At 43.1% G+C, this 27,642-nt stretch overlaps 1 protein-coding gene across 1 annotated transcript in view; it reads left to right on the plus strand.

Annotated features, from left to right (window-relative positions):
- LOC141133447 (complement C3-like) overlaps positions 1-16,504 on the plus strand; it is a 174,436-nt gene extending 157,932 nt beyond the window's left edge. The window contains exons 38-41 of the mRNA XM_073622829.1: positions 3,466-3,552; positions 12,603-12,686; positions 13,176-13,311; positions 16,142-16,504. Of these exons, the coding sequence (XP_073478930.1) occupies positions 3,466-3,552; positions 12,603-12,686; positions 13,176-13,311; positions 16,142-16,280 (446 nt within the window). The 3' untranslated portion in view covers positions 16,281-16,504. The remainder of the gene's footprint in view (positions 1-3,465; positions 3,553-12,602; positions 12,687-13,175; positions 13,312-16,141) is intronic.
- Positions 16,505-27,642: the final 11,138 nt, after the last annotated feature.

The following is a 27,642-nucleotide window of genomic DNA, read 5'->3' on the forward strand; positions in this document are numbered from 1 at the left end:
AAAGTTGGGCTGGCTTAGTTCCATCCATAGATACGTAGTTCTACCACCATAGGAGCCTCTGGATTTAACTGACTCTTCCCAATACAATGTAGAGGCCACCATTCATACAGACAACAGTTCATTCACTCTAGCACCAAAAAACTGTCTAGGGCAGGGGGTCTTGAATTCGAATTTTACGGAGGCCCGCTCAGTAAAATTTCCTTCCGGCAGAGGTTCAAATATCGTTAGCACTATAACACATCACGGTACATCATCGTCTTCAGTGTACATTTCACATAGTAGTCTCCTCTTTAAAGCAGTACCACACAGTGTCCTCAGTTACCCTTCAAATCACTGCCCCCTTTTACATCACAGTGACGCTAACACAACACAGAGCCCCCTTTAATGCAAGCCTCCCCTGCACAGTCCTACGGTACCTTTGGCAGGGCAGAGGCATTAGTCATCCTGGGGTGTCCTCTCCCGGGCCTCCTTCGTGGCCATCAATGTCATCCTCACAGCGGGTAATCACCTACTTGTTAACATAATAACTTGGGCCGCTCCCGCCCCTCAGTCCTAATCTGAAGCTCCTCCTGCCCTGCCCACTGTGAGGATGACAGTAGCAGTGGCACAGCAGCGGTCGGGACAGGACTGTCAGTCAGTCTGCCATTTAGTGACCGCTGGTCTAGGGGATGTCTTTTTAAGGTTTATTGTTTGTAGAGCTTGTAACAGAGTGGTATGGGATACTCCAAAAATGCTAACTTTTAACAGGACACTCTTAAATAGGTTAGGCTTTTCTGAACATTCTTTCTGTCAAGGGTTAAAGGCAGTGGCCCCCAAACTGTAGCCCGCAGCCTGGATGTGGTCCTTTGCATGCCTTTATCCAGCCCTTGGAGCTCCATTCCATCCACTGACACCAATGAAGAGGCACCATTCCTCGCACTGATACTAACAATGGGGCACTATTCCACCCACTGATACCAACAATGGGGCACTATTCTTCCATTAAAACCAAGATGAGTCATTGTTTACTTCTACTTGCGCCGGCTCAATTTCTACTTCCACTGGCTATAGTCTGGTCCCCCTAAAGCCTGAATGGCAGTAAACTGGCTCTTTATATAAAATGTTTGGAGGCCCCTTGTTAAAAGGAATGGCCAGAACTTAGACCGTGTAAGAGCCATCTCAGAAAGCGCTACTGCTGGCACTTATCCTTTGAAATATCACACAGTCACTTGGATCTTGAGTTCAGGTCAGTACTCACAATGTCTCTCTAGACAGCTGAACTCCCCAGTTTCCTTCAGACATCTCTTTGCTTTAGGACAACTACTCACTTTCCAGCTTCCACCTGGCACTCTTCAGTGGGTCCTCCAGACCAGTTCCTTAGGTGAGACTGCTTAGTTAGCTCCAAAGATGATTACAAATAGGCCCTCCAGCTCTGCCACACCTGGGACCTCGAGGAACATCAGAAAACTCCAGCAGTCTGCCCAGAGGGGCAGAGCCCGGAGGCTGTGAAACTTCTCCAGACCTCAGAGTATTTATATTCCTCACCAGCCACCTACTGGGTACACCTCCCCAGGGATTGGCTGTAGCACACTAGATATTCAAAATGCCCATTTGACTCTCTCAGCCCTCTGTGTTCTGGAAGCCTCCAGAATTCTGGGGGGGTAGCAATCAGACCTGCGGCCTGTGAAATCTAGAACAGCCCAAAAGAATCAGTAGCTGCTCCAATGATTACAGAGGAGCCACAAATAACTACATTTACCCAGGGCTTTTTTTCTCGGAGAATAGGTGCAGGAACTCTTGTCTCTGCCCCTACCCACCTCTGACCACCGTCCCTTGATTCCACCCCGTACCCACCTACCAGTACTGCCCCTTTAAGAGAATACAGAACCAAGTATCATTTTGTGGTACTAAATCATTTGTATGGAACATGTTAATGATAAAAAGAAAAGCAATAAAATAGATCCCCTGCAGCCAGGAATAGAATCCCAGCAATAGATCCCCACACAACAATAGACTCCCCCAGCAACAATGGACTCCACCCCAACAACAATAGATTCCCTGCAGCAACAGTGAACCACCTACAACAAAATATCCACCCAAGCAACATTAGACCCCCCCAGTAGCAACAACAGATCTCCCAGCAGCCAGCATCAATAGATCCTCCAGCAGCCAGTAAAAATAGACCTCTCCCTCAACAGTAGATCCCTTCCAGCAACATAAGACCCCCCCCAGCAACAATAGATTCCCCATCAGCAACCATAGACCCTCACACAAAATCACATCCCCACCAGTGACAATAGATCCCCCAGCAGCCAACATCAATAGACCCTCCAGCACACCCCACACCCCATGCTATTACATACATTCAGTACTGGAGGTGCCGGAACTGCGTTCCCTCGCGTTCCCGCTAAAAAAAAAGCCCTGCATTTACCTATCATCCTAGCAACCTTACCTAGGAGGGCTATAATATCACTTTTGGGAGGATTGACACTTTAAGTGGGTTGACTCTTTAACTGCCTACTAGTATTAGTCTCCGTGTTGCAATAGGAAGCACCGCATCCCATGGACCACCCTCTAAGAGTATTGGTGCACAGAGTCGTTTCTAAATGCTGGTATTCAATTCAAAGTAATGAGCTTCTACTGAATACCTTTAACATTGTATATTATGAGTTTCTCAGGGCTTTTAGGGCTCAATAAGTGGGTGGTCAGGGGGCAGATGAACTGTTGGTTTTATCGCCCCCAGCCACCCATCTAAACAAAGTAATGCAGCCACTAAGGGCCACCAATGGCAAACACAGCCCATGTGAATGTGAGTTACTGCCCTGCATCCACATGCAATGCTCACAGTTGCGGCATGTTGGTTTAGCATTTATAGGGTTAAAGCAGTCTTATCGCCTTCTCACTGCCAGTCATACACCACGCTATCCATGGATGGTTTTCAGTGGGGCGGTTGTAGGGCTGCACATGTGAATGAGCCCTAATAGTCATACACAAATGAACGAATAATTAAAAAAAATAGGACCTGTCTGTAGCCACTTCTTTACTCCTCATCAGATCTTAGCTAACTATGTCTCAATCAGTTATGAAAAAACCCTCAGTCCTTATGAACTTTCTGTTCTGAAAGTCTCAGTGTTATGCAATGGTGGCGAGCAAGGTGAGGTTACAGCAAACCTGTACCAGCAGAATTATGGTGGCTACCATTGCTGAATGTCTGAACTGCCTGGCGGAACCCCTAATCTACATTCTTCCAGGTCAGCTATTCAAAAGGTATTAAAAGCTAGGAGTGCAATGTGCCAGCGCAGGTGACCAGCATTTTCAGAAGAAGAGGTCAACTGTGGCAGCCTGCCTATTTCTTGGTACAGGAAGAGAGGGGCAACAGGGGACAGCCAACAACAACCTTAGGGATCTGGTTTAAAGGTCATATAATTCTATAACAATGTAAAAAAGTCCATGTACTGAAGTCCAACGAGATTGTCTCTCTTCCAGAACGATGCAATCTGAAGAATGCCTATAAAGGGAAGCTGGACCCCATCTCTCGGGTAGACGCTGCATGCCTCTCCAGCGTGGATTTTGGTAAGAGCGTGAAGTCTTGTTTTACAAGATACTTTACAGACAGGTACATGTGGATTGTGGTGTGAAATGGAGTTTAATTAAATTATTTTTATTAATACAAGATTAAAGGCCAGCTCCAGGAGACTTGAAAATAATCCCTTGCTGTGGGGATACACCAGCACTGCAAGGGTTAATTGCTCATTTAGGTCTAGTGGACATAGAAAAGAACATCTGCTCACCGATCCTCCGCAAATTTTTTTAAAAAAAGTTTTACTTTTTGCTATAAAACATATCCAATAAAAAATTAAAAAATTGAAATGTCCTCAAAAATTTTGCCCAAAATTTATTCTGCTACTTGTTTTTGTAGAATATAAAAAAAAACAATAAGTGTTGGTTGGTTTGCATGAAAGTTATAGAGTTAGCAGTTGCGGCATGGTCCCATTGAATGTTTATATATTGCTTTATATAGCTTTATATAGCAATAAATAAAATGTTCTATTCTACCATTAATATTGCATCACTTTACTGAGGGATTTAATATAAATGTACATTTGTTTTTCAATTGAGATCCACTTTATAGTACAGGTGCACCCCAAAAAATTAGAATGTCATCAAAAAGTTTATTTATTTCAGTAATTCAATTCCAAAAGTGAAACTCATATATTTTATATAAATGCGTTACACACAGAGTGATATATTTCAAGCATTTCTTTATTTTCATTTTGATGATTATGGCTTACAGCTAGTGAAAACCCAAAATTTAATATTTCAGAAAAGTAGAATATTACATGAGACCAATAAAAAAAAGGATTTTAATAGAGAAATGTTGGCTTACTGAAAAGTATGTCCATGTACAGTATAGTATGCACACAATACTTGGTCGGGGCTCCTTTTGCATTAATTACCGCATCAATGCGGCGTGGCATGGAGGCGATCAGCCTGTGGCACTGCTGAGGTGTTATGGAAGCCCAGGTTGCTTTGATAGCGGCCTTCAGTTCGTCTGCATTGTTGGGTCTGTTGTCTCTCATCTTCCTCTTGACAATACCCCACAGATTCTCTATGGGTTTTAGGTCAGGCGAGTTTGCTGGCCAATCAAGCACAGTGATCATTAAACCAGGTATTGGTACATTTGGCAGTGTAGGCAGGTGCCAAGTCCTGCTGAAAAATGAAATCAGCATCTCCATAAATCTGGTCAGCAGAGGGAAGCATGAAGTGCTCTAGAATTTCCTGGTAGAGGGCTGCGCTGACTTTGGATTTGATAAAACACAGTGGACCAAAACCAACAGATGACATGGTTACCCAAATCATCAAGGACTGTGGAAACTTCACACTGGACCTCATACAACTTGAATTCTGTGCCTCTCCACTCTTCCTCCAGACTCTGGGACCTTGATTTCCAAATGAAATGCAAAATTTTCCACAGTCAGTGATGATTTGGGGAGCCGTGTCATCTGCTGGTGTTGGTCCACTGTGTTTTATCAAGTCCAAAGTTAGCACAGCCCTCTACCAGGAAATTCTAGAGCACTTCATGCTTCCCTCTGCTTACCAACTTTATGGAGATGCGATTTCATTTTCCAGCAGGACTTGGCACCGGCCCACACTGTAAAAAGTACCAATACCTGGTTTAATGGTCATGGTATGGTCGCTAGGTGGCGCTATGTAGTGTGTGTCTTATCTCCGCCGTGTCAGCTCTCCGTCCGCTGTGTGTAGCGGGGATCTCGGGGTGCGGCTGTTCCCGGAGAAGAGGAGGGGGCTGTGCCTGAACTCTGCATGCTGTTCCCTGGGACCCGCTGTACAAAATGTCGGCACCGTTGTGTGGCAGACGGACCCCCTGCTGCGGGTCCTGTCCCCCTCGGATCATGTTAGAGAAGAGTCCAATATGATCAATTAGAGCCCGGACTGTGCATGGGAGCCGCTATCCCGGCGGGAGAGAGTGCCTTGTGACCGCTTCAAACGCGCCACCGCCGTTCACATCGGCTTCCTGTACATCCACGGCGGGCGGCAGGACTATGTCCTCAGCGACTATTGGAGGTATAACATAGCCTTGGACCAGTGGGAACAGCTCCCGGGCGGCCGGCAGGCTCCAGAGAAGCTGGAAGGACATTCCATGGTGGCTTATCAGGATGTCCTGTAGGTTTTTGGTAGAATGATGGATTTTACAGCAAACAGAGAACACCTCACTATGGTTGTACACTGTGGACGGCAGGAAGTAGTATGAATTCCGGTCCCTGAGCAGTCAGGGGAGCCGGTTGTGCAACAGGAAGGGGCACAGCACCATGGTGTACTGGGCCGCCATGTTCATCTATGGGGGATATTTCAATATCGAGGGCGCTGTGGAGGAGTTCTGGGTGTTTTATTTTGACACCAAGAGATGGTCAGCGCTCAGTCCATGCACACGGGGCCTCGGTCCAGGACCTCGCCATGGCCACTCCAGTGCCACACATAACTCTGCAATGTACCTGTTCAGGGGATTAAAGAATATGGCTGAACAAAATGACTTCTGGAGGTTTGATTTCCGCCGACACAACTGGTCCAGTATCAAAACCAGCTACGGTCCCCCTAAGCTGGTAGGCCATACGTCAGCTGTCAACCAGGGCTGCCTTCGCACAGCCCCACCAGTAACTTGTGGAAATATGACTTCACCTCCCGCTCCTGGAAGAGGCTATCCCATGGAAAGGAACGCAAGGATGTACCACTGTATGGTCCCATTGGATTGGCGCTCCAGGCTGAGATCGAGAAGCTCAGAAGGCGAACAACCTGATAAACTCCTTTCATTTCACACAAGTGTCCGCCATTCTTACCTCGGATAATATAGAGATAAAGCCTCTTAAAGATCACTCATCCAGCCCTTTGTTCTGCTCCTGTTCCTCATCTGCTGATCACACAGAGGAGCACCATCTCCTCACCACCTATTAGAATGAATGCTTCTCCTACTCTAGGGAGGAAACAGATTGCCTGATGGGCTCAGATGGCCAGACTCTGCCAGAAAAGGAGAAGGTTTTCCTGGTCATAGGTGGGAAGCCTTTATCGAGACACTGCGAGTTCTCTGTATCACATATCCAACTGGAATAGCACCTGCCTCCAAATCCTGCATCCTCTAGGCTCTATGGCTCTGGCTGGCAGGGCATGCTGGGACCTGTAGCTGGAAAGCCACAGACTGTAAAAAAAAGTTTTTAAACCATCTTTTTTTTTCTGCTGTTGCAATGCATCTTAACCGCACTCATCACTCCAATTCTTAGTGCTACATTGTATCTTTTTTTAAAAACTGAACTTCAGCCCTCCCTTCAGTCTCTACAGTTGTACCGGCTCCTCCCCATGAACTGAAATGGCTTCCTCTGATTTCACTGCACATTGTGTCTATTAGGTTTAGTTAGGCGAGCACCGTCTAGTGGCCGTGGTGCACCATTTTCCTGAATTACCCCAGTTGGGAGGATACCACATTGCGACCACTAGATGGTGATAATGATCAAAGGCAATAAGACATATTAGACACAACACAGGGCCTATTCCTGACATCTGTGTAAATGTCTTACGCAATTTTTTTTTTTAGTATCTAATGCATTTTAGATGAAAAGGGATCACATTATTATTTTTCTTAGTTTTCCTGCATTCTTGCCTTATCTTCCTGTGATGTGCACATCCGTTGTATGTGTAACTACAGCAGAACATGTGTGTTGGCAAGGCTGCCTGTAGTCCCCATCAGGAACAATGTGACATCAAGAGCACAGATAGGACAGGAATAAAGTGTTGTCACCATCAAAAAAGAAGTGCCTGGACAAGGACCTCCAGAGATTAATGGAAGCTGCAGATAGAAAGAGATTGAATATTTTTTAAATGACATGAACATGTTATAGTTTATGAGATTTTATAATGCTTAGATCTACAATGAACGTAGATGTAGTAAATGTCATGAACACTGAGGTTGCCCTGGTCTGTAGCGATAGCCGAAGCGGATTAGCGGAGGAATGTCTGGTATGTCAGGAATACAATTTTATCAGCTCATAAGACTTTCTTGTAGCAATCTGCCATCTCCTGGGACAGAGCTCAGCCCTCTGGGAGGTGACGGAACATTACTAGGTAACCTCACCTGCGTCCTCTGCAATGTCACCCAACCTCACCTGCGTTCTCTGCAACGGCACCCACCCTCACCTGCAGTTGTTCCACTCCTCTGCAACGGCATCCAAACTCACCTGCATCCTTCCCGTCCTCTGCAACAATAACCAACCTCACCTGCGTCCTCTGCAATGTTACCCGATAGTTTTTTTGCAAGAGTCGAACTTCGTGGCAGGGTCGACCCCTCGTATGCCTCTTTTTCCATATAATCAATGGTTTCATGCACCTTCACCCATTCCTAGGGCTAAAGGAGTTACAATAGCTATACACAAACACTGTCCCCTAGTACCTACAGAAGCATGAGTAGATCCTGAGGGCCGCTTTCTTTTTGTTAAGGGAAAGATCCAGGGCCAGTGTTATACCCTAGCTACTATATATGCCCCCAATAGCCATACCATTAAAATCTAAAACTTTGGATATCCTGTGGAAGTTTCGGGAAGGTCTATTGGTTATGGGAGGGGATTTTAACATTACCTTGGACCCTAGTCTAGACAACTCTTCGGGGAAAACCTTTATGTCTCATAAGACATTAAGATATGTTAAACAGTACCTTCACTCTCTGCATTTGATGGACAGTTGGGGGGTACTGCATGAGCGAGACAGGGATTTCAGTTATTACTCCAAAATACACAATGTATATTCAATGATCGATATGTTGTTGATCGATCAATATTATCTGAATTATGTAAATTCATCAACTATTGAGTCAATCACCATGTCAGACCATGTTCCAATAAGTTTAACGATATGTCCAGCATGAATTGGGCGCCTGGAAAGAACATGGCGATTGAATGAATCTATTTTGGATGATATACAGAATGTGGAATCCTTGTCCCACACATTAGCATTATATTTTGAGACCAATATATCAGAGGAGGTGTCTGACCAAGTGGTATGGGAAGCCCACAAGCCGGTCATCAGATGGGAGTTCATTTCAATGGGTTCGTGTATTAAGAAAGAGAGACAGAAGGAAATTGTCGTTTCTTAGAGGAAATACATAAACTTGAAATTAAACATAAGGCCCATTTAAAACCTGGGGACGCGCAGCGACTGGAGAAACTGCGGGCAGAATTAAAACAGCTTCCCGATCGAAAAGTTCAAAATAAACATAGATACTTTGCCCACCGATTCTATGAACAGGGGAATAAGGGTGGGAGACTATTGGCTAGACAACTAAATAAACAAGAGGATTCATGCCATGTTCACATTATAAAGACAGGCGATAAGCAGATAGTGGACTACCAAGCAATAGCAGCTGAGTTTCATCGCTTTTATGCATCTCTATATAACATAGACTCAGTTTCTGTGGGGACGGAGGAGGGTGGACGTTTGGATAGAATTCGGGAATATCTTGAGGCTACAGGCCATTCCATCTGTGGCCTTGGAGGAAATGGAAAAAGAAATCTCCATTGAAGAACTGGGCGGAGCGATTGCGGCTTTGCCATTAAGTAAAAGCCCAGGACCTGATGGTTTCATAAATATGTATTATAAAGACTTTTCCTCAATCCTGTTGGTTCCTCTTTGCAGATACCTTAATTCCATCTCGGCCTTTAACCCATTGCCTCCGGAGGCAGTGTTGGCTTATGTGACGGTTCTCCCGAAGGTAGGGAAAGACCCTCAGTGCTGTGCCATCTACAGACCCATCTTCCTCCTTAACTCTGACACTAAGCTCCTGGCTAAAATGCTGGCCCTAAACTTACAAGAACATATAGTTAAATTGATTCACCCAGACCAAACAGGGTTTATGAAGGGCCGAGAGGCTATACATAACACTATTCAGGCCCTGCATGTATTGCATTGGATGCATAATGGACCAAACCAGACCCTGAGTTTAGTAATTTCAATGGATGCTGAAAAAGCATTCGATAGGGTGGGGTGGGAGTTTATGGTGGGAGATGGGTCTGAGAGAGCGGATGATGGGATGGGTGACGGCACTGTATGCAGATCCTAGAGCAAGGGTTAAAGTTACTGGAAGACTATCAGATTATTTTGAGATATGGAATGGGACTAGGCAGGGATGCCCATTGTCCCTCCCCATTGTTATTTGCTATGGTGCTGAAGCCCCTTCTGCGCACGATTAGGGGAAATAGGAAGATCAAGGGGATTTGTTTTGGGTCAACGGAATATAAGATCTCAGCTTATGCAGATGATCTACTGTTGTACCTCTCCTCTCCTCAAGAGTCTTTGACAGAACTGATGTTTGAAATAGACAGGTTTGGCCTTATATCTGATTTTAAAATAAATATTGAGAAATCAGTCTTGATGCCGAGCCATGTGCCTTTGAGGATGAAGACCACCCTGCAACAATCTTTTCCTTTTGTTTGGCACCATGATTCTATATTCTATTTAGGGATCTATATCTCTTCAGATATAAAGCACCTATATGATCTAAACTATGGACCCTTGATGGTATCCGTAATAAAAGACTTGCAAAAGTGGAGAAGTCATACTCTGACATGGTTTGCCAGGGTAAACGCGCTTAAAATTTGTGTAATTCACAGGCTTATTTATGTTTTACATACCGTACCCATAACACTCCCACAGACATTCTTTAAACGAATACGAAGGGCTTTTATGACCTTTGTGTGGGGAGATAAACATCCCAGGCTGGGCTTTTGAGGAGACCAAAACGAGAGGGTGGGGTGGGACTCCCAGATATAGCGTTTTATTACAGAGCCATGGCTGTTGGTTGTTTGACACATGTAATAGGGCGCTGTAAAGCCCCCTTCTTATTTATACTTTCAATAATGTTTTGCATAAATTGAGTTATAGTTATGGGTAGACAAGTGGGGGGGCTTTTTCCTTCTTTTTTTTTCTCTCTCTCTTTTTTTATTTCTCTCTTTTGAAGAGGACATGATCAAGGATCAAGGGGTGTGTTTTCTCGGGGTGGGATTGTGTGGTGTATGTTAATGAAAAGATTTATATAGATATATTGTGCAATGTGTATTTCTATGTTGTATGTTGAAATTCGTCTTAATAAAGAAAAAGTGATTATAAAAAAAAATAATGATCATGGTATCACTGTGCTTTATTGGCCTGACCTAAACCCCATAGAAAATCTGTGTGATATTGTCTAGAGCAGTGGTTCTCAACTACCCTAGTGCCCTTGATAAAATTTCCCAAGCTGTGGAGACCCCCAACCGTAAAAGCACCCAAGGCAAGACAAGTAATTTGCGCCCCTAACCCATGGACATTTAGTGTTCCCTGAGTCCCTTCTACTCGTACAGTATTAAAACCCTTTATGGTACATTTTAGGATATACCACTCTTTCTCTTTGTTCTCCTTTCTTTCCCTTTTACATCTCTTTATCCTAATTTCTTGTTCCCCCCCCCCCCCCCCATCCCTCTTTCTAGCCGTCTTTATTGTTCTTTCTCTTATTCTTTCTCTCCCTTTTTCTTTGTTCCTCCCCCTCTTTTCCTCTCCTTTCCATGTATTCTCTATTTCTATTCCTTCTCTTACTCCTTGGAGGGGGGGGTGGGGGGAATGGGATGAGTGGCAATGTTGGCGGGGAGTTCTGATCAGCCAACTTAGGTGCTCTTGATCAAGCTCATCTGCTGATCTGAGAACTGTAGAGGGGACTTTTAATGGCAACTATAATCACAGGTAGTGTTACTCACTGTGTCTCCAACTTTGTGGTGTCTTGTAGCAGTGACACCTATGCGGAAATCAGAAGATAGGGTCTCCTCCAGACGGCAGGCGGCTGCAGGCTCCAGGGACAGCCCTGCTGGGCGGCCACAAAAAGGCTGGGGGAGTAGTGCAGGCTTCAGAAACAGCCAAGGATTTGGTGACCCCTGGCAAATCCTCATTTGACCCCCAAGCGGGTCCCGACCCCCAGGTTGAGAACCACTGGTCTAGAGGAAGATGAGAGACACCAGACCCAACAATGCAGACTAGCTGAAGGCGAGTATCAAAGCAAACTCGGCTTCCATAATAACACCTCAGCAGTGCCACAGGCTGATCGCCTCCATGCCACGCCGCATTGATGCAGTAATCCATGAAAAAAGGAGCCCCGACCAAGTATTGAGTGCATACTATACTGTACATGGACATACTTTTTCTAACATTTCTGTATTAAAAATCATTTTTTTATTGGTCTTATGTATTATTATAATTTTCTGAGATACTGAATTTGGGGTTTTCACTAGCTGTAAGCCATAATCATCAAAATGAAAATAAAGGAATGCTTGAAATATATCACTCTGTGTGTAATAAATGTAATATATGAGTTTCACGTTTTGAATTGAATTACTGAAATAAATTAACTTTGATATTCTAAAATGTATATATATATATATATATACACACATACACATACACACACAGTACTGTGTAAAAGTTTTAGGCAGGTGTGAAAAAATGCTGTAAGTGAAGAATACTTTCAGAAATAGAAGTGTTAATAGTTTATTTTTCATCAATGAACATCATGGAAGGTAAATAAACAGAAGAGAAATCCAAATCAAATCAATATTTGGTGTGACCAGCCTTTGCCTTCAAAACCGCATCAATTTTTCCAGGTATACTTGCACATAGTTTTTGAAGGAACTCGGCAGGTAGATTGATTCCTAACATCTTGGAGAACTAACCACAGATCTTCTGAGGATGTAGGCTGTCTCAAATACTTCTGCCTCCTCATGCAATCCCAGACAGACTCCATGATGTTGAGATCAGGGCTCTCTGGGGGGCCAAACCATCACTTCCAGGACTCCTTGTTCTTTATACTGAAGATAGTTCTTAATGACATTGGCTGTATGTTTGGGGTTATTGTCCTGTTGCAGAATAAATTTGAGGCCAATCACATGCTTCCCTGATGGTATGGCATGATGTGTAAGTATCTACCGTATTTCTCAGCATTGAGACTTGAGTCTTCTATGAGATCCGCGGGGGGCTGTATTATGTGATGTGAGATTGTAGTATGATAATTACTGATTTAATTTTTGACATCCCCTTCTGTCTTTCAGTATACCAGACCAAAGTCACTAAAATTGAGAAGAAAGGTGCCTATGATGTCTTCTTCATGACAATCAGCCAAGTTGTTAAGCTCGGTAAGTGTACATATCTCAGTGGCCATTTTATTAGGTACACATATTTAGTAACTATTACTATTATTATTTCTATTTAATATTATGTCTATTATTCCTATATTACTTCTATTATTCTTCTTATTATTAATATATTATTTTTATATTAGGTACACCTACCTAGTAACTATTATTATTTCTATTTACTATTACATCTAGTATTCTATTATTACTTCTATTATTCTATTCTTCTTCTTCTTCTTCTTGGTATTACTATAATATTTTTTATTCTCTAACCTGTCGCACTTGTCCATTGAGATCAATGAGGCCACACCACAACCATGAACCTATAAGTACCCGCAATACAAGACCTATAAGAGCTGATAACATGTCTCCTTCAGTGTATATAAAGACCGTGCTTTGGGTCCTATGTGCAAAAAAAGTGCATTGTAAAGGTTTGCTGTTCCATATTTGAGCACATCACATGACTCCTCTTCTATAATCCTTCCCTAGGATCAGATGAAATAGGACCTGGCATGCAACGTCAGTTCTACAGCCACATGGGCTGCAGGGACGCCATCAAAGTCCAAGAGGGACGATCATACCTTATCTGGGGACACCGCGATGACATCTGGGAAATGAAGAAAGAGTGAGTACAGAATCCATGGGTCAGAGGAAACTGGAGATTGATTTTATACTTCTCTTATTCTATGTCAGCACATAGAGGGGTCAGAGCAATAATAATCTACCTAGACAAACACATGAAACACTGGGAAAGGGAAACCCAAAGAGCTAGCACTCTAAAGGAGAAGAGGTATAGTACAAGTGAACCTGTTCTCCATTTCTTATATTACCTCTTATAGTGACACAAAACTCTGCTATAAAAATCAAAAATTCCAATAAAGTATGTATTCTTCACTCAGAAAAGTCCGTTTTCAGCCTCCTCCAAACTTCCAGATTCAGACTTCCTGTTAGAGCAGGGGTCCTCAAACTTTTTAAACAGGGTGCCAGTCCACGGTCCCTCAGACTGTTAGGGGGCCAGAGTATAGTTTGAAAAAAATATGAACGGATTCCTATGCACACATCTTATTTATAGTGAAAAAAAACAGGAATAAACAATACAATATTACAATATTTAAAATAAAGAACAATTTTAATCAACATAAACTTATTTAGTATTTCACAGAATCCCCTCATCACAGATCCCCCCCACCCCCATCACAGACTTCTCTCCATCATATACTCCTCTCCATCACAGACTCCTCTCCATCACAGACTCCTCTCCATCACAGACTCATCTCCATCATAGACTCCTCTCCATCATAGACTCCTCTCCTTCACAGACTCCTCTCCATCACAGACTCATCTCCATCATAGACTCCTCTCCATCACAGACTCCTCTCCATCACAGACTCCTCTTCATCATAGACTCATCTCCATCATAGACTCCACTCCATCACAGACTCCTCTCCATCACAGAGCCCCCATCACAGACTCCTCTCCAACACAGAGCAACACAGAGCCCCCCATCACAGACTCTTCTCCATCACAGAGCCCCATCACAGACTCCTCTCCAACACAGAGCAACACAGAGCCTCCCATTACAGACTCCTCTCCAACACAGAGCAACACAGAGCCTCCCATCACAGACTCCTCTCCATCACAGACTCCTCACCAACACAGAGCGCCCATCACAGAATCCTCTCCAACACAGAGCAACCCAGAGCCCCCCCTCACAGACTCCTCTCCATCACAGAGCCCCCCCCATCACAGACTCCCCTCCATCACTGGGCCCCCATCACAGGCTACCCCCATCAAATAGCACCCCCATCACAGACTCCCCCCATCATAAAGCCCCCCCATCACAGACTCACTCCCCTCCAATCAAAGATCCTCCCATCACAGATTCCCCCCATCATAAAGGCCCCCCCCAATTACAGATCCCCCATCACAGTATCCCCCCAATCACAAAGCCCCCCATCACAAAGCCCCCATAACAGATCCCCCATCACAGAGCCCCCCCACATCAATAAGCCCCCACATCATAGATCCCCCAATCATAGATCCACCCATAACAAAGCCCCCCTCACAGAGCCCTCCAGCGGTATTACACTGCGCCTTCCCAGAGATCACAGCACTCCCCCTCCCCTCTGCTACCTTAGTCACACAAGATGGGAAGCATTGCAGGTCCGAAAAAAGGGTGGGACTTTTCAAGTGAAAGGCGGGTGATTGATTGCTGGGACCGCCCCGCTACCTAGTAACCAATCACATGCTTCTTAACTCCAAAAGTCCCGCCCTTTGTCCGGACCTGCCTTGTTTCTCTTGTTGTGTGATTAAGGTAGCAGAGGGGAGGGGGAGTGCTGCGTTCTCATGGACGGGGCAGTCCGCGGGCCGGGTAAATCAGCCTGGTGGGCCGTATCCAGCCCACGGGCCGTAGTTTGAGGACCTCTGTGTTAGAGGTTGGCTACTTTCGTTCTCCATGGCCCCACTCTATGTAGAATCATAGCCACCTGCTCTTCCTTGCTCCAGAGATGGACTATGGATTATGGGCAGGGCTAGATTAAGAGCATCATGGGCCTAATTAAGCACCCACTTGCTGTGTGAAACATGTAAGCCTTGCATTGTCCTGTTCCTCTGGGATCAATGTGATCGTTTGTGACTATTTGGATTTTATCTGACTTCAATAAAGGTGTCTTAATGGAGTATGGCTGTCCAGCCATTTTTTGCTTTTTCCATCATGGGCCTGGTGCTGAGGATTTTGGAGGGCCGTTTTTATTGTTAATAAATAAAATTAAACGCAAACAATTTTTTATCAAAACAAATTAAGTATTTTAAACAAACTGCTCATTCACACTGTATGTGCAAGGGAACCTGCGAGAATGAGCCCAAATTTTCCTTATACTTTTTTTTTATATTTTTTTTTTTTTAAGACCCAGGGCTGTCCAAACCTTCACATGTGTAATCTGTCCACTAGACAAGTCATCGTAAGACAAAACTTATACAATGTTCCAGCAATCTGAAAAACTGGAATCCATTTATCGTCATAGATTTCTTGAGGGATATTGTTGATTTAGCTTTAGGGTCTGCCACATATTAGGAGGGGAAAGGGGGGCACAATTCTGGATCCTTGCCCTGGGCTTTGGACAACCCTGTCCCAGTACTGTCTGATGGGGACACTCATTGCACAGACACCCCTGTTGTCACCCTCAAAACACCCTCCCTGAGAAGTGCCATGTAACCATCACTGGAGTGCATATAGATAAGAAGTGTCTGCTAAGGGGCTGCAGGTCATCCGAAGCATTTAGATGCAACAAAGGGTAAAAACAAAGGTGAAAACAAATATTTTTATTGAATAAACAGCAATTGTATATCATACACAGTGCTTTAGTCAGCTTTATCTTATGCAGGCGGGGTATGCATTTAACTTTAAGAACGTAGATTTTGCTGTCATTGAGCTTTAAGTGATGTTTGTCTTCTAGGAAGTCCTACGTGATCAACGGTGGGACCTGGTTTGAGATCATCCCCACCAAGCGGGAATGTGCCACCACCAAGCAAGAGATCTGTGAGCAGATCTATAATTTCATGGAGCACCTGTCACTGCTGGGCTGTAGTCACTGATCATCCGGTGACACCATGAATCACCATTATTCTTCTGTCCTCTGAATAAATGACACCTGGATGGTTTTTACCTGTCTGAAGGCTACGTTCACTATAAATAAATGGTACCTGGATGGTTTTCACCTGTTTATGGTCTACATTCACTATTAATAAATGGTACCTGGATGGTTTTCACCTGTTTAAGGTCTCAAGTCACTATAAATAAATGACACCTTGATGTTTTTTATCTGTGTGAGGTCTACGTTCACTGTCTCATACATGCCCACAAGGTTCACTTATACTTCATGTTTCACCTCAATTTTCAGTGTCTCTGCTCCCTATTTTTATAGCTAACTTCTGGCCTTCTTTTCAGTCTTAAACAGCTGTACAGGTTCCTTTCCTGCATTGAAATCACTCACTGGAACTTCGCACAATGTGCATTAGAAGCTGCAGGAAGTCAGATATAGCCTGCCTCATTTTCTGGCTGGAGGCATCATCTAGCTGTTTCCTACCCAGCAAGACACTCCCTGGTCCACCCATTTCATTCATTGGATTTCAGCTCTTTCAATGAATAAGCATGACATATCTGCATTACCTTGGGGGGCTGCACAGGGGCGTAGATAAGGAGGGGGATATAGGGGGTCCAAACCCTTCCAGAGCATCCTGGCTGGTGGCCGCTTTAGGGCACTAGAGTCGCATAGCCTGGACACTCTCCTGTGTCCTGAGTTTATTACCACACAAGTGGGACTTAAAGTAGATCTAATCCTAGTTACTAAAATTTTCTAACTTTAGCTGGTGATTCTGGACTGAAAGTCCTTGTTATAGGGTGACAACTGTCTCCCAACTGTGCTCCTGCATTGTCACCCTGTCACATGGCAGAGGCCTATATGGGCTGTGCTGGCGCACATTGCACAGGCCTGGTCCAGCCATTGTGAAGCCGGTGCAGTACAATGATATGCAGACATCACTGGAGAGCAGCACTGAGATGCAAAAAAATAAATAAAAGGAAAAATAGAATGTTATATAAAAAAAAGAATGTTCAAGTTAATTGTGAAAATAAGGAATGAAGATTTTACAGGGAGAATATTTGAAGAAGATGAACTTACACAGTACATGAACACTAGTACTTAAATAATAATAAAATAATAACAACAATAAAAATAACAAAAAAATAATAATAAAGATTTTACAAGGAGAGCATTTGAAGACCATAAACTTACAGGTTACAGGAGCACTAGTGCCTAAATAATAAAAATAATAATACAATATGAATAATAATAATACAAATAAATAATAATAAGGATTTTACAGGGAGAATATTTGAAGAAGATGAGTTTACACTTTACATAAACACTAGTACCTAAATAATAATAAAATAATAACAATGATAAAAATAATAATCGTTGTACAGGGAGAACATTTGAAGAAGATGAACTTACAGGTTACAGGAACAATATTACCCAAATAAAAATAATAAAGAATTTACAGGGAGTATATTCGAAGAAGATGAACTTACACGCTACATCTCCCTGCTCCCATTTGCCTCCAAGCTCATTGAACGCCATGACCGAATGAGGCACTACCTCACGGACAACAACCTTCCCGACCCCCTACAGTTCGGCTTCCATCCACAACATTCCACTGAAACTGCCCTACTAAAACTCAACAATGACCTACTAACTGCTAAAACCAATTGCCATTACTCCATACTCATACTCTTAGACCTCTCTGCTGCCTTCAACACAGTTGACCACCTGCTCCTCCTCAGCAAACTACACTCCCTTGGCCTCTGTGCTTCTTCTTTATCCTGGTTCTCCTTCTACCTATCTCAGCGCACTTTCAGTGCCACTTATAACTCCATCTCCTCCGCTCCTCTTCCTCTCTCTGTTGGGGTACCCCAAGGCTCCCTTGGGTCCCTCCTACTCCTACACTCTATACTCTCTATACCTCTTCTCTGGGCCAGTTGATAACCTCACATGGCTTCCAATACCACCTCTACGCTCTATCTCTCCACTCCTCAACTCACTCCCTCGATCTTCTCACGGATCTCAAACTTACTGAATTACATCTCGGTATGGATATCACACCACTCAAACTTAATCTTTCTAAAACTTAGCTTGTAATAGTTCCTCCTTCCCAGTCCCCCCCCCCATCATGACTTTACCATTAAGATTAACAGCACAACCATTGGTCCCTCCACACATGCCAGGGTGCTGAGTGTAATCCTTGACTCTGACCTCTTCTTCAGCCCCCACATCCAATCACTGGCTAAATCCTGCCGCCTTAACCTCCGCAACATCTCCAGCATTCGACCCTTCCTCACTAATGACACCACAAAGCAACGTATTCACTCCTTGATCATTTCCTTGACTACTGCAACTCTCTTCTTAATGGCCTACCCTTACGTAGGCTGTCCCCCCTTCAGTCTATTATGAATGCTGCTGCTAGACTAATACACCTCACTAACCGATCCGTGACTGCTGCCCCACTCTGCCAATCCCTTCACTGGCTTCACATACCCCACCGTAAAAAATTCTAAATGCTAACCACAACATCGCCCCCAGCTACATCACCAACCTCATCTGCAGATATAACCCTAATCATCCCCTGCGCTCCTCCCAGGACCTCCTGCTCTCTTGCTCCCTTGTTACCTCCTCCCATGCTCGCCTTCAGGACTTCTCCAGAGCCTCTCCCATCCTCTGGAAGTCCCTGCCCTGGTATATCTGATCAGCCCCTAACCTGTCCACCTTTAGGAGATCCCTGAAAATTCACTTATTCAGGGAAGCCTATCCCACACCCACCTAACAACTGTCCCCGAGCCACCCCCCATCAAATCATTACCCGTATCTATTACCTTTTGTACCATCACCCCCCTCCCTTTAGAATGTAAGCTCTGCGAGCAGGGCCCTCCTGTCCCTTCTGTATTGAACTGTACTGTAATTGTGCTGTCCCCCCTCTACATTGTAAAGCGCTGCATAAATTGTTGGTGCTATATAAATCGTGTATAAAAATAATATAATACATTAACACTAGTACCTAAATAATAAAATAATAACAATAATAATAAAGAATATGTTTTTTACAGGGAGAACATTTGAAGAAGATAAACTTACAGGTTACAGGAACACTATTACCTAAATAATAAAACTAATAATACAATAATAATAATAAAAATAATACTAATAATAAAAAAAAATTATAATGATTTTACAGGGAGAATATTTGAAGAAGATGAACTTACAGGTTACAGGAACAATATTACCAGTGGTGGCCAGTGCTTAATATATTGGGGGGAGGGGGGGCAGCGAATTAACACCAAACCCCTTATCCCCGATGATCACGCACACACACACACCCCCCCGAAGACGGACGTGAATGCGGCGAACGAACCCCCCCCACCACCCGTGGGAGATGGATGGGACGGCGGCAATCAGGGCATTACCTTTGGAGTCAGGGGGAATGAAGAGCCAGGCCGTTGATTCTCTCGAACAGGAAGTGTGTCACAAGACTCCCTGGCCAATCGGGTCACAGGCACTGCTTCCTGATTGGCTGGGAGGAGAATCAGGAAGACAATATTGAATATTAATTCGCTATTGTCACACAACTGGGTGGGGTCGGGTCGCAGTGCTCTGTGCCCTGAGCCCACCCTTTTTTGAAGCCAATTAAAGCCTCTTGCCCTAATCATATGCTTAAAAAAAAAAAACCCTATTGAAATCCATGCGTCCGCCACCCTGCATGGAGATTAGGGGCCGGCGCATAGATTATAGGGGCGGGACCCCCGTATAGATGGGCCGCCATTGAATATTACCCAAATAAGAATAAAATAATAATAATAATAAATAATAATAAAAAAAGAATAATAAAGATTTTATAGGGAGAATATTTGAAGAAGATAAACTTACAGGTTACAGAAACACTATTACCTAAATAATAAAAATAATAATAAAGTTAAAGAGCAACTGCAGTCTGCTCACATAATTTGTTATAAAAACATCTTTGCCATTCTGAAGCTTCCCTCCAACCACTTTGCATATTATTTTATATATAATGTGATTCTGTACTTGCCAAATATGCTGCAGAAATCTCCCTCCACTGAGTCTGGCTGCATCCATTTTAACTGTGGGCAGCTGAAGCTGCTGCCTGTTCACTTCCTGGATTTACACAGACACACAGAGGCACACCTCCAGCCCTGCAGCTCTGATTGACCCTCTTATGACTCATCTTCCCTCCCTTCCTGTAGAGAGAGCTGTGCATAATGTCATAAGCCTAGGCTAATGACCAGACAAGAAACAGGAAGTGGGCTGTATAAGGTATTTACTGTCAGAAAAAAAAATGTTTTACTATCCAAAGTTAAAACAACAAGGGCAGAAGATTTAAAAGATGGAAAGTTGAAAAAATGACTGAAGTTCCATTTTAATATAACCACATGCCGACCGGGCCATAGCCGAAAGACGGCTACAGCGCAGTCGGCTTATTCTGAACGTCCTCACAGAATCACACTCCCGCACGCCCCCTGGGGCGCGCACGCGGGAACATCCGTGACCGGATCACGGTAAATTGCCGCTGATAGTACTACAGATCCAGCCCACAGCGCTGCTCAGTGCCCATACTATGACAATACTCTGCAATACTATGGCAATACTTTGCAATACTCTGCAATACTATGGCAATACTCTGCAATAAATTTTAACAGAAACAAAGAATTTTTTTTTTTTTTTTACCGAATTTTCAGTCTTTTTTGATTTATAGCGCAAAAATTAAAAAACCCAACAGTGATTAAATACCACCAAAAGAAAGCTATATTTGTGTGAAAAAAAGGACAAACATTTCAAATGGGTACAGTGTTGCATGACTGAGTAATTGTCATTCAAAGTGTGAGAGCACCGAAAGCTGAAAATTGGTCTGGTTAGGAAGGGGGTTTAGAGTGGTTGTAAACCCACTTTTTGGACTTCTACCTATAGGTAAGCCTAGAATAAGGCTTACCTATAGGTAGTGGAAATATCTCCTAAACATGCGGCGTTTAGGACATATTGCACTTGTAGTCCGCCGGAAATTCCAACGGCGCATGCGCGGGGAAGAAACAAAACTAAGTGCCGTTTCTTCCCTAGCCTATGCCGTTAATCGCGGCTGCCGTGCACATACGCGGGAGTGACATCACGCGGCTCCGACGATTCACAGAGCCAGAGTCCGTGGCCCGGAAGGGAGAGGGCCAGAAGAGGGACGATGCCCACACAGGGGACATCGCTGGATTCTTTTGCAGATAAGTGGTACATAATGGAATGATATGCGTTGCATACTAGCCCATTATGCTTTCATTTGCAGGCTGCAAAATAATAAACCCATACCATGTTTCTCTTACTTCACAAATGGACTCTATTAAGACAGAGCTATTCTTCCTATAGTATGATGTCCATACCCTCCGCCACAGAGTGACGAATGCTGAACAACGCATTCGTCACGTTTTACTCCTCATTATATGCTACTAGAGCTCACTATACAATTGTGGAATTGGATGACTGTTTAGCTGAAATTTCGCTACCAAAGCTTCAGGACCAACAGGCCTCACTCTTAGATGATCCTCTGACAGCTGAGGAGATTGGGGAAGCCATACAATCCTTTGCCAGGAACAAAATGCTAGGATTGGATGGATTCCCTACCGAATGGTATATGTAATTCAGAGACATACTAATACCTCACCTGCTTAAAGTATATAATTTTGCTATGAAAACGGGACAGTTGCCGCCCTCTATGTCAGAGGCACTGATTGTCCTAATTCCCAAAACCCCATAAGGATCACCTACTTTGCAAATCATATAGACCAATATCGCTCATTATATCAGATGTCAAGATTCTGGCCAAGGTGCTCGCCCGGAGATTGAATACAGTCATCACTACTATTACTGGAGCGGATCAGACTGGGTTTATCCCGGGGCGATCGACCTCTATTAACTTACGCAGACTGTTTACTAATCTACAAGCCACTCATGATGCTGTAGGATCTAGGGCCGTGTTGGCCTTAGATGCACACAAGGCATTCGACTCGGTCGAATGGCCATGTCTGCTGGAAGTTTAGGCGAAATTCGGGTTCGGCAGAACCTTTATTAGATGGGTTTAACTGCTCTATCTGAAGTCCACCTCTAGATTGAGAGTAAACGCGTCCGTGTCTGGTCCCTTTCTTCTAAAGAGGGGTACCAGACAGGGATGCCCCTTATCGCCGCTGCTATTTGCGTTTGTGATAGAACCTCTGGTGGTGCTAATAAGATCGAGTGGGGAGATTGCGGGACTGACGATTGGGGGTCTAGAAGAGAAAGTGTCTCTATACGCTGATGACATGTTAATATACTTGTCGGACCCCCAATCGTCTATCCCAGCCCTGCTGGAGATTATCCGGAAGTTTGGCCACTTCTCTGGGTTCCAGGTGAACTGGACAAATCCCTCCTATTTATTTACTACAAATAGCTAGCTCCTTCCGATACTTAGGAGTTATGATTCAACATCCACTTTCCTCCTACCTCAAAATTAATCTAGACCCTCTCATTAGTAGAATGAAAACCACATTGAGGACGTGGACCAACCTCCCTCTGACATTGCTAGGTAGGATAAACATTTTTAAAATGATCTTCTTGCCATGGTTCCTATATATCCTATTCACCAGTATATGTCATGAAAGTCAAATTTAAGGAAATAGATTCAATCCTTACCACGTTTATTTGGAAGGGGGGAGCAGTTAGGATTGCTAAAAATGCCCTACAATTACCAGTAATGGAGGGAGGACTGTCATTACCATGCCTTCAAACGTACTATATAGCCTCGCAGTTTGCTCACCCGCATTGGTGGTTTTATCCCGAAGCCAACAATGCAGCTACGGCCCTGGAGGCAGCTATACTTACCTCATATGAGTCCCTCCAATACTTGATTCACTGCATGTCCCTTAGAAGGAGAGAAGGTACAATCATCCTAGCGATGACCCTACAGATTTTTAAACTAACTAAAATGTTGCCATCAACTGAGCACAATACATATTCACCAAATACTCCATTATGGGGGAACCCAAATCTACAGGACTGACGGGGATTCTGGTCGAAAAAAGGGGTGAAGACAATAATGCATTTATTTTCGAACAATATGTTTCGCCTTTAGAGGAATTTCGTCAAGACTATAAGCTACCACGCACGGCCTATTTCCTTTATTTGCAGATATGCCACACAGCAGCTACGCAGTTTGGCCTGCGTAACATAACTATTTCTCATACCAAGCTAGTCTCAACATATTATAGGTCCCTACTACATTCTACAACTCATAGGCTTAGCAGTAAGGCCAATAAATGGAGAGCTGACATCCCTGAACTGACGGAGGACATCTGGCAGGAAGTTCTTCCCCTCCAGGTTCCCTCTGTCATTTCTTCCCGTGACAAGGTCATACAGACCAAACTGTTATACAGATCTTATTTCACACCATCTCTACTGTTTAAACTTAATAGATTACCCTCGGCATTATGCTCCAGATGCGGCATGGCTGATGGCACATTCTTTCATCTGATGTGGGAGTGCAGTCCGATTAAGAAGTTCTGGTCGGAGGTCACGGCCTTTATTAGCTCCCTGACTCAGCGGATAGTATTGTTCTGTGCTAAAAAATCGATAACCATTCATTGGAAATCTCAATCCTCACCCACCATAGCCTTCTGGCTTACCACCGTTAATCATGCTATTCCGTTATACAAGTTGACATATGAAGCCAGAGGATGCCCAAAAAAATTCTTAAAGATATGGGACTCTTGGGTTAGCTCTGAGAGTACGATCCCACCTGCCCCATGAAGATCGAATGAAGCTCCTGATCACTAAAGGATCTTAATTAAACAGAGCAGAGATGTAACTGTAGAGTTGTTATGTATCCATCAAAAGTATACCAGTTTGCCATATTTTATAATGGATTGAGCGATGTTCTCTTCATATATATGTATGTCTAGTTGTCTATTTTTTATGTACTGAAAATAAATAAAAAATGTACCCTTTAAAAAAAAAAGGGTGTCCTGACCTTAACCCTCTCTCTCACAGTTCTGTTCAAGAGACAATAAATCTCTTTGCATTCAAAAAGTGTCTGGCACCCACCATTTCATCCTGCATTACACCCACCATGCCTTGTAACCCACTTTACACAGAAGGATGTCAACTGTCACTAACTCTGGAGGTTATTTTTAGGCCTCAGGGGACCTGGGACTTTCCTACACACCTTTTATGGTGTGAACTGACCCTAAAGCCACATCTATACATGAATTGAAATTCGGCCAGCTCAGCAGGGACAGGCAGAGATTTCATCCATTTATGGGCAGGCGGATTGTATCCAAGTTGATCCAACAATCGGCTTGGGCAGAACCAGCTTGTTTGATTTTTTACATCCGATCACTGCCGGCAGCTATAGCCGATAGCAGTAATCATTGTATTGAAGGCTCCCCACCGACAGATTACAATATCACTGCAGGGGGAATTCAGTCAGTGTTGATGTCAGAATTGAGTGATTTTCTTTCTTTCCACCCGTGGTATGCGTGTATGTGGGGGGAGACCTCAAAAACTTTGGGGGGTGATTTTAAGTGTTTGGGTGTAACTTTACTGTATTTTCCCTTTCTTTTTTTTCATCACATAGGAAACAAAAAGTCCCCTCTTTGATGTTGTTTTTGGTGATACGTTCACTTTAACCACTTGACCTCCGGAAGATTTACCCCCTCCATGACCAGGCTATTTTTTGCGATACGGCACTGCATTACTTTAACTGACAATTGCGCGGTTCTGCGACGCTGTACCCATACATAATGTAAGTTCTTTTTTTCCCAAAATAGAGCTTTCTTTTGATGGTATTTGATCACCTCTGCGGTATTTTTTTATTAGCTATAAACAAAAAAGACTGACAGTTTTGAAAAAAATATATATATTTTTTACTTTCTGCTATAAAACACATCCATAAAAAAATAAAAAAAAATAAAATGTCTTCATAAATTTAGGCCAATATGTATTCTACCACATATTTTTGGTAAAAGAAAATCCCAATAAGTGTATATTGATTGGTTTGCGCAAACGTTATAGCATCTACAAACTATGGGATATTTTTATTTATTTTTATTTAAAAAACAAATAATATCTGCGCTTTGGCCAAAAAAATAATGTTCCTGGCAGCCAGCACTAAAGGTTATGATCATGGAACCACTAAAACAAATAAAAACAAAATGTGCAGAGCCAATAAAGGAAGGTTGCAGTAAAAGACACTGTGATGAACAGTCCTGCCATAAATCACCACCAACGGTAGTTGGTAAGTTGGTAAAAAGTAGTCACCACCAGTGTAAAGGGGCAATCCTGCTTACCAGAAGAAATTGACTCTCAAGTTATAAAGAGTCAGGGAACGCGTATGATAAGAAGATGAGTGATCATCTAGACAGACATGTCAGCATGGAAAACTCAATCCCAGCGCAGGAAGCACTTTCTCCAGGTAAGGGAATGTATATATGTATATACGGCGGCCATTTTTCCTCAAAAAATTTAAGGGGAACCACAATAGTGTAATATTGCTTAAAAAACATTGCTTTTATTCTTTTTTTTTTTTTTCATAAGTTATTTATTTTTCTTTTATATAAACAGGAGAGAAATGAACAATCCTTCTGTATACTACATTCCATTTCTACACATACAGCCAGACAAGAAGCAAAAAAAAACAAAAAAAAATGATAATAACTAGTTACATTCCATTCCATCTACTCCTGTCTATTTCTAATATATTATCCAATAAAGATGGATAAAAGAATGAACCCAAATAAACATAAAGAAGTCACAAAAGAGGCAAATAAGACAAAGAAATAGGAGGAGTAATCTTCCTCTCTCATTTCCGCCCTCCATGTTGTTACTTCTTGCCGCGTCAGGAGGGGCATTGCTTTTATTAAAAGATACGATAATGCACTCACATTTCCGTAGATAAACAACAGGCAAAATTCTTGTGTATAATACAAAGGTTGAAGCGTGCTTACGTCGTCCGGTACCGCCTTACATGTTTCGTAATCATATTACGTCTTCAGAGGTGTGGCGGCCGTACACAAGCACGTCTAATATACTGATCACACCGGAAGTGACCCACCGGAAGCTATCTCTCCGCTCTCATGCGGTTCACTATGCATTCCACGGGCCGCAAAAGATAATACACCGATCCCGCGGCTCTCAAATCAAACGGCAAATTGCTTTTTAAAAAAATGTGGGAGGAAAAATCTCCCCATTCTAGAAAAAAAGGCTAAATCATTACAAAGGTAATAATTCAATAACCCTTTAAGCCAATTTCGTTAATTCAAATTTGATACAGGCATGCAAGGTTAACATGCCATCTAGTGGATATAGTATGTACAATGTTTAAACATCCTATACAAATAAATATAAATTCATAAAAAACGCATGACATTACATTTCATCAGGAGAAAAAGAGGATAAACAGGACAAAATAGCCAAAAATTGCTTATAATGATATCACATGAATATGTAAAAATGATAAAAATCCATAATAATGAGAGAAGTTATTCAACCATTATTTATAAAGCAGTTAATATCCCACTCTATGTTCATTCCAAATGGTGAATAACGCTTAAGGTCATATATCCAGCGGCTCTCTATTCTAGAGATTTCCCGCCGGACATTGCTACCCCTCCAGTGTGGGGAAAATCTGTCAATACCCAAAATCAGTGTCCCCTTTGGATTCTTTGCATGACAAAGTGCAAAATGCTTGGATACACTGTGTTTGGGAAAACCACTCCGTTTATTGCCTAAATGCTCATTAACTCTAATTTGCATAGTCCTAATTGTCCGGCCCACATATTGTAGGCCGCATGGGCACTGCAGAAGATAGACAATATTTTTTGAAGTGCAGGTAATAAATAATTTGACAGAATGAAAAGTACACACCCTTCTATCTGTTAAAGAATTAATGTGGCACAAAGCACATTTTCTACATGGAAAAAAGCCATTTAAATCCTGAAAAAAGGAAATGTTCTTAGGATTGTCCACAACATTAGGGGCTACATATAACCATAGAGGTTGTACCCCTCGGGATACAACCTGAGGTTTATCACCTAGTCTAGGGCCCAACAGGCTGTCATTTTTAAGGACCTTCCAATGACAAGCAATTATTCGCGTAATGTCTCGGTATTGGTTAGAGTAGGTGAATGAAAGAGAAACCGATTTGATTAAAATCTTTCTCGATTCTAGGTCTGTTCTCTAATAGCTGTGTCCTATCCAGATTAGCAATCTCAGAGATGACATTATCCAACTCGTTAGGACTATAGCCTCTATCGATATACCTAGATCACAAAGTGGAGGCCTGTTGATGATAATCATTCAAGACAGTGCAATTCCAACGT

Source organism: Aquarana catesbeiana, linkage group LG03 (assembly GCF_042186555.1).
Source record: "Aquarana catesbeiana isolate 2022-GZ linkage group LG03, ASM4218655v1, whole genome shotgun sequence".
Lineage (NCBI taxonomy): Eukaryota > Metazoa > Chordata > Amphibia > Anura > Ranidae > Aquarana > Aquarana catesbeiana.